General features: G+C 49.1%; 1 protein-coding gene across 4 annotated transcripts in view; it reads left to right on the top strand.

The window, feature by feature from the left end:
* Positions 1 to 7184, top strand: part of LOC102461412 (transmembrane protease serine 11F-like) — a 75096-nt gene extending 67912 nt beyond the window's left edge. For all 4 annotated transcript variants that reach the window (XM_075929272.2, XM_025187161.3, XM_075929273.2 and 1 more), the window contains 2 exons: positions 1363 to 1505; positions 3595 to 7184. In XM_075929272.2, coding sequence (XP_075785387.1) covers positions 1363 to 1505; positions 3595 to 3756 — 305 coding nt within the window. In that variant the 3' untranslated portion in view covers positions 3757 to 7184. The remainder of the gene's footprint in view (positions 1 to 1362; positions 1506 to 3594) is intronic.
* The last annotated feature ends 1412 nt before the right edge of the window (positions 7185 to 8596 follow it).

Genomic DNA, 8596 nt, shown 5'->3' on the forward strand with positions numbered 1-8596 from the left:
GAAGGTCCAGAGAAGAGCAACAAGAATGGTCTAGGAAACATGACCTATAAGGGAAAGATGAAAGAATTGTGCTCATTTAGTTTAGAATTGCTATCATGTCCCCTCTCAGACTTCTCCTTTCCAAAGTATCTAAAAGGCTGTTACAAGGAGGAGGGAGAAAAATTGTTCTCCTTGGCCACAGATAATAGGAGAAGCAGCAATGGTCTTAAACTGCAGCAAGGGAGGTTTAGGTTGGACATTGGGAAAAACGTCCAAACTGTCAGGGTGGTTAAACCCTGGAATAAATTGCCTAGGGAGGTTGTAGAATCTCCATCACTGGAGATATTTAAGAGCAGGTTAGACAGACACCTGTCAGGGATGATCTAGATGATGCTTGGTCATGACATGAGGGCAGGGCATGGGACTTGATGACTTCTTAAGGTCCCTTCCAGACCTACTGTTCTATGATTCTAAGTCCAGTCCCCTGCACACATGGCAAGACCAAGCCCCATCAAGACTATCCCTGACTGGTGTGTGTCTATCCTGCTTTTAAAAACCTCCAGTGATGGAGCTTTCAGAACCTTTAGACTTGCCATAGAAGTTCTCTTCACTCAACCTGTCCTAATTCAGGTGCCAATTTAGGAAAGCCCGGGAGCACATGCTTAACTGTAACCTACATTGCCATCCATGAGACAAATTGGAGCCCAGGCCTATATTAGACTTTCACTGTGGTCATGGATTGTCCAGAGCCACATTCTGATTGGGTCTTTCTGATCTCACAGGTCATGTCTACGCTCCGGGGAAGAGTGACGCTGCCATGATCAATCTTCCGGAGTTTGATTTAGAGGGTCTAATTAAGACTTGCTAAATGAAACTCCGAGGGCATCCCCATCCGCAGCTGGTAGTCCTGCTCATGCAAAGAGTAAGGGAAGCTGACAGGAGCATTTGCTCCTATCGGTCTCCTGGCGGGGAACCTCAAATCAAAGTACGTCGACTCCAGCTACATAATTAACGTAGCTGGAGTTGCGTATCTCAGTGCGACCTTCCCCTTTAGTGTAGACATGGCCATAGACAAGTATTCATTCCACCATGCCCAGCTGGACTACAGCACCAGAACATGCCCAAAAAATCCCTGTGCCCATTACATTAGAGGGCTGAGGTAGGCAAAAGAACGGTATGGGGGATTTGGAATAAGACACCTTAGGGGGCGGGCACGTGAGAGTCTTAAGGAGGATAAACGGTTTTCTTCTCAAACTTCAACCTTCACGGAGGGGGCTGAAATGAGAGCTGAGCTTTTGTGATGGTCTGGTTCCACCTGCTCCTCCCAGGCCTGGGATTTCTAGAATCCTTTTGAAAATTCAAAACCCTTTTTCCCCCTTTTAGGCCCAAGCGTTAATAACCTGCGGCAGGCAGAAGTGAAGATCATAGACACAGACATTTGCAACCGAGCAGAAGTGTACAGTGGGTTCATCTCGCCGGGGATGGTGTGTGCTGGATACTTGGAGGGGAAAATCGATGCCTGCCAGGTAGGTCTAAACGCAGTGCCGAGAACTGCTGGCAGATACTTCCCTGCACCTGGTGGTCCCCAAACCCAACATACACATTTTAACAGGCAACGCCTCTGTCCATGAATTCTGATTTTACAGAAGTCGGAGCTCTAGTGGGAATGGGGCAGAGAAGGGGTAGTCAATTGCGTGCCATAATTTCAGAGCAGATTAGTCACGTCTTCCTCCAAAAGCCCCAGGGCAGCAGACTGTAAAAATCCAGGGATGATGCTAAGAAAGAAAGATAGAGAATCTCTAGACTGAAGGCTTCTTTCGGAAGAAGCTTTTCTGGAAGAGATCTTCCGAAAAAACTACTTCTGAAAGAGCGCGTCCACACTGCCAAAGTGCATCAAAAAAGTGATCTGCTTTTTCGACAGATAGAGTGTGTCTAGACTACAGGGTTTTGTCAACTAAAGTGGACTTTTGTCGACAAAACTATACCTGCGTCTACACTACTGCCGAGTTCTGTTGACAGAACGCGGCAGTTTTGTTGATGGCGGTAAACCTCATTCTACGAGGAATAACGCCTTTTGTCGACAGAACTCTGTCAACAAAAGGTGCTATTGCATCCACACTGTGCTTTTTCAAAAGAAAGTGTCTAGACTCTGTCAAAAAAGCGGCTTGCTTTGTCAACAGAACTGGCTGTAGTCTAGACACTCTTTGTTGACAGAAGCTTTGTCAACGGTATTTGTTGACAAAGCCTCTGTCAACAAAAGCCTGTAGTCTAGATATACCCATAGCGTCCACAATGAATGGATGCTGTCTTGCATGTATGCTGTGATTACTATGGGTGGAGTGGCCACGGGGGCACCTGTGCTTTTTCCTCTTTTCTTTTCTATCAAAAGAAATCCCTCTTCCCCATCCACACACGCCTTTTTGTGAAAGAGCTCTTTCAGACAAGGCGTTCTTCCTGATAGAAAGAGGTTTACCAATATTGGAAAAACCCCTCTGTTCTTTTGATTCTTTTTTTTTCTTAAAAGAATGCAATGGCAGTGTGGATGTAAGAGTGGGGTTTTTTTTCAGAAAAATGGCCATTTTTCTGAAAAAAAAAACCCCTCTGTAGTGTAGACATACCCCTGTGTTAGGAGAGGTTTGCAGTGCTGAACATGGGGATGTTCCCTAAGTAACGGTGATGATAAAACAGTAAAGGCCTGATTCTCGGAGGTGTGACTTCATATAGCTCCGCTGACTTCAGTAGTCCAGGTGAGAATTTTGCCTGTGTGTGTATGTGAGTGTGGTATGGCATAAAGGTTTCACTGCCATATGCTGGAGGACACATAATGACCTTGACCATCTTCTCAGTAAACGCAGTGAGGTTTGAATTCTCCTGAAGCTGTTTCAAGCTTTTCTCGCAATCCAGAGAGGTGTTCCCCTTCCTCACCCCGCCCCTGCTCCTGCGCCCAATCTCCCTCTTGGCCTGATTCCCTCACCCCCTCCTACATCCATTTTGTCATCAAGGCTGGAGATCTGTGGAAAAGTCTGCTTTGAGCGGGCCAGGCCGTGCGTCAAAAAGTTTGAGAACCTCTCGTCTCCACGGACAAAGGAGTCCATTTCAAAGCTGGGATTGTATTGGATTCCTCATATGCAAAAGCCACGTGGAATGGCTAGGAACGGGGGAGTGCCAATCCTTCAAAATAGTTCACGAGCCCTCTTGTGGCTCTCACAGTTGTATGATTTCGAAGTCACTAGAGCCTGGCAAGAACATGTATTCAATATACACAGTGACCTGGGCCCCGGTATGCCTGTGTCGTTTCTTCGGTTAACGTTGTGCACAGCTAAAATAACGCTATTAGAGTAAGTCTCCTGCCAAAGAACAGAAGAATAGAGAGGGCTCCTCTGCTTTCCTTACTGGGACCGGAAGACCCAACGTTTGAGTGAAATTAGTGGAAAAAAATCCTTCGGGAATACCAGAGATGACTTACTCACCAGGCAGTCGCCTGGGATCTTATTCTCACGTGTGATGTTACTTAGTAAAAGAACGTGGGCAGTTAGCTTTGATAGGTGCTTTACTGTTTAAATGAGGCCTCCTTGCTTTGCTCGCGGCTGAATTCCACCTCTCTCTCCCTTGTAGGGTGACTCTGGGGGCCCCCTTGTGACTGCCGACTCTAGAGGAATCTGGTACCTTGTTGGAATAGTGAGCTGGGGAGACGAATGTGCTAAAAGAAATAAACCTGGCGTCTACACACGAGTGACTTACTATCGGAATTGGATCGCTGCTAAAACTGGCATCTGAAGTGTGGGTTAAGCAAGCCAGGAGCCCCAAAAAACTGTGCTCTGTAACTGTCTGAAGCAAGTGCCGGTTCTAGCTTGGGGTAACGTTCTGGCTGCTTGGCAACTTGTCTTCAAACTCTGAAACGCTCTGGCCTGCCCGGGGTGCGAACGGACTTACCCCAAGAGCACCATACACTGACTGGTTTGTCTGGCTTGGAAAGTGTATCTACTGCTTCCGGGCAAGGCACGTTATCCTGCATCCTCAACCGAAGGTTGAGAACCCTCTTGCCTTCCACCCTCTGCGCTGCTCCCCTCCTGCTGGGATCGGCCGTCTTGGCCACCGTCTTCCTCGCCGAGCACAATGTCCCCCTGGTTGGAGCCCATCCACGCAGCTCGCCAGTCGCCATGGCCTTTTCCTCCAGTCGCCGAGTGCCTGGCTGCCTGCGTTACCCCAGCACAGGCATGGACGTCAACGAAATTTCACTCCGTGGCAGCACAGGGCATTACCAGGAGGCCACCGCACGTGGCCTTCAACTGCAACTCCATGGCTGGCATCAGAACCATGTTAGTACCAAAGGCCAGTATTGCTGTCTTCTCCTGCAGGGCCACATGGGGCTGTGTCACCGAGTACCTTCTGCTGGGGATATCTTCTAGATGCAGTAGCTACTCGACACTCGTGGCCAGGCAGGCCACGTGTGAACCAGGTTATGTCAGGCGCACAAACCTTTGGCCAATGTGTAATCCACATGCTAACAGAATCATGCTAACATGTAATCCCTAACAGAAAGGCACACCTCTGACTTGTCTGAACTTCAGAGGAGCTCTGAGCCAGGGGACATTTATTGAGCAGACGCATTACAGCAGTGCCTAAGAGCCAACCAAGAATAGCAGGCAGTCCCTGTCCTAAAGCACTCCGCCTACATAACCCCTTCATCTCTCCTCCCTCCCTTCCATCAGGAAGCAAAGCAGAGACTGTATCCCACTGCAGGCACCAATACAGGCCAGGCATTCCACTCCTCATCCCAAACAGCCTTTTCTCCTGAGCCTTTCAACCCCCGCCCCTTCCAAGTCCTCCACTTCTCACTGTTGTGGAGGAGAGCCTCACAGATGCAGAACCATACCCAGGTGTGTGAAGCAACTTGCTTGGCACAGGTGAAGCCACAGCTGGAGCATTGTGTCCAGGTTTGGGCCCCCCGTGACAGAAAGGATGTGGACGCACTGGAGAGGGTCCAGCGGAGGGCAACAAAAATGATTCGGGGACTGGAGCACATGACCTATGAGGAAAGGCTGAGGGACTTGGGTCTGTTTAGTCTGCAGAAGAGAAGAGTGAGGGGGGATTTGAGAGCAGCCTGCAGCTTCCTGAAGGGGGTTCCAAAGAGGATGGAGAGAGGCTGTTCTCAGTGGTGGCAGATGGCAGAACAAGGAGCAATGGGCTCAAGTTGCAGTGGGAGAGGTCCAGGTTGGATATTAGGAAAAACTGTTTCCCGAGGAGGGCGGTGAAGCACTGGGATGGGTTCCCTAGGGAGGTGGAGGAATCTCCATCCTTAAAAACCTTCAAGTCCCAGCTTGACATCCAGGCTTGGGATGATTGAGTTGGGGTTGGTCCTGCTTTGAGCAGCAGGTTGGACTAGAGAACCTCCTGAGGTCTCTTCCAACCCTAATGTTCTATGATTCCTCAGTGCCTCACCTTAACTCTGCCCCCTGCATAGCTTAGCAGTCCTGTCTTTCACTAGATAGCCAACAGATTGCTAGATCAATGATGTCCCACCCCCAGCTATCACCGTACACATCCGAGAAGAGAGTCATCAGCAGAGGAAATGCCAGCCAGGTCACTGAAAACTGCATCCAGGCCAGTGCTACCAGCCAATAGATACCTCCCAAAAAAAAGGACCGTCTGCCTCATGCCAGTCCTTGGAAGAGCCGAGTGATGCATTGGGACCTATGGCTGTATTGTATTTTTACCTTCAATTATACCATGAAGCCACTGGCACTTTAATGCATTTCTAGATGGATGTGTGTCTCATGCAACACGGTGTCGTCAAACCCCTGTACCAGGCTGTGCTGTATTTCAAGGCTCTGGCTTGTGTGGTGTATGAAAAACAGTGTATATGAAAGTGTCTTCCCATTGTGGTCAGCCCTGCAGTCAGACTAGCCACTGTGGTACTGTAGCAGAACTTAGCTTGGCGCGGGGTAACTGCCTGGTACAGGCGCTTGGTGCAGGGTAACTGCCCAGTACAGGCGCTTGGCATGGGATAACTGCCCAGTACAGGCACTTGGCACGGGATAACTGCCCGGTACAGGCGCTTGGGGTGGGGTAACTGCCCAGTACAGGCGCTTGGCACGGGATAACTGCCCGGTACAGGCGCTTGGGGTGGGGTAACTGCCCAGTACAGGCGCTTGGCACGGGATAACTGCCCGGTACAGGCGCTTGGGGCGGGGTAACTGCCCGGTACAGGCGCTTGGCGCGGGGTAACTGCCCGGTACAGGTGCTTGGTGCAGGGTAGCTGCCTGGTACAGGCGCTTGGTGCGGGGTAACTGCCCAGTACAGGCGCTTGACTGCAAAGGGCTACATCAGAGTGTTTCTTTTTCTGGTGATAGCAGTCATCGTTCTAGGCATTGGATCTAATTTGTGAATCTATGGATCGAGAACCCCCGTGCAAGTGACTGTGAACTAGTTTGCACAGTACTTTGGGCTGATAATTTCAAGCGGCCTAAAGGAATTAGGCACCCAAATTCCACTGAATTTCAGTGATATACCTCATTCCCTTAGGCTCTCTTTGGCGTAAATGCTGATTAAGCCCCACAATCAGGTGACCGGTATAATTGAGCTCTATAATTTTGTGCCTGCAGTTGGTTAGTGGTGCAAAATCAGAGGCAGGGGACAGACCCTTTAAAAAGCAGGCCCTTATAGCTCATGTTTAATGACAGGCTGAACTGGAAACCATTCTAGAAAGCCATTCAGAAGGCCGGCAGTGCAGCTGACAGTTTCCATGGGCCCCTAGACAAGGGGTGTGTGTGTGTGGAGCTCTGGCTGCTGCTGCAGCTACAATAGTAGTGGCAGCTGGGAACTCCGGGCCCTTTAAAATCACTGGGCCCTAGGCCTGCTGCCCCCTTTGCCTTCTTCACCCCCAGCAGCAACCCTGCCTGTGAGAAAGTGGAGGAGGCCGCGCGTCCATACAATTCAGGGACTTGCTGACTAGCTGGGTTCACAGTTGGCCGGTTTGCCTCCTGTCTGTCTCTCTCGCCGATATGTCCCCTTGCCTGGTTTTGAAGCGGGGGCCTGTGTCCGTCCTAGGAAGCGTCGTCCAAAACCCGGAGTCCGTGTCAGCACTGAAGCTGGAACGGCAAGTAACTTTGGCTGGGATTCAGGGTGGGAAACCGGAGCGGTGTCAAAAATCGATGTGCGTTTCATGTGTACAGTTATTAAAAATGGATTTTTAAACCTGGTCACCGTGGCTCAGCGTGATTGTCTGTTTCCTGGGGCATAACAGGAAACGGGATTCTGGAGTCTGTCGTGTGTGGCAGAACAGCTAATGCTACGTGGTTATTGTTATTGCCCCAGTCTTGTGCAGCCTGCACTCCATAGGCCTGACCCTCTCTGATGCCAAAGGTACCAGTTTCAAAAGCACCTCAATGTGCCATGGACATTGGCTGCTGACTGCCTAAGCCCTTTTCAAAAATGGAATTTAGGCTCCTAAAGCCCTTAGCTGCTTTAGAAAGGCCCTGTCCAGGTGCCTCACTGATCTGGCAGCGGAAGGGGGCCTTAGAGTGGACGTAAATTACAGTCACTCCCTCTTCGAAGGCTCTTCTGCGTTGCCAGAGTGGTGCCAAGCAGCTGCCATGTAAACGACAATCAGGACTTTTGAATGTTTAATCTGGCTTCAAGGGACCAGGCTCACATGGGCAGCCCTCTCCATGCTAGGCAGAACTAGGTCTTGGAGGCTCCTCTGATAATTCCAGCACCATTCTTGTTATGCTTAAACAAAGCACGTGAGATCTTCTGTAGGGGATAGGGCAGTACGCCTCATTTCTTGAGAATACAACAGTAGCATAATCTTTTCAGTCACACGCACGCACAAACACCAGACACACAGTCCCGCCAGATGATGTTATAGTTACCAGTCCAGAGTCTGGTTCAATCTAGTGGCCAGCCAGATCAATCACAGAGGGGGACCCAGGCTTTGTCGGTCGCGATTTGATGCTCTCCTGGAATTGGTGGCAGGATGAACCCAAAGTTCCATGGCAAAGCACCCTGCTTTTATAATCCTTTCCTCTATGGATTTTACTGTGCCAGTCTGTGTCCGGTGTTATCTGTTGATGTTTCCATTCCAGACATCTCTGAGAAAGTCATCCTTCCTGGATTTAATCAGTTGTTTTCAGGGGTGCCCACCCTTCACCTTTAGAGCCGTGAATTCTGCCAGTCCCTGACCATGGGTACACACTGATGTTTTTTCTGACGCCGATGAGTCTGTTTTTGTAGTCAGTCTTCACCCAGTTACCCCCTCCTTTCCTGGCCATCTGGCTCCAACACTGACCTTCACGCCTTATCTTTATGTTGAAACATTTCTCACTCACACAGTCTTTCTCACAGAGACCTTCAAAGATATACAAATAGCAGTGTTTATAACAAGAAAAAGGCATTGTAAATTAAACCTTAATCAAAGTAATTCACATCCAACGCCCGGGCCTTCAATATTTCTAATCTCCTTAACATAGACACAATACCAAAACCCTGTCTCTTTACTTACTAAACTTTAAAACAAAGAAATATATATTTAACTAAAGGGTTTACTTAATAAAATGTTAAATGTGTTACCATTCTATATTTGCAGTTTAGGTTTAATAATGTAAGATAAAATTCT

Source organism: Pelodiscus sinensis, chromosome 4, assembly GCF_052426305.1.
Source record: "Pelodiscus sinensis isolate ZL-2025 chromosome 4, ASM5242630v1, whole genome shotgun sequence".
Taxonomy (NCBI): Eukaryota; Metazoa; Chordata; order Testudines; family Trionychidae; genus Pelodiscus; species Pelodiscus sinensis.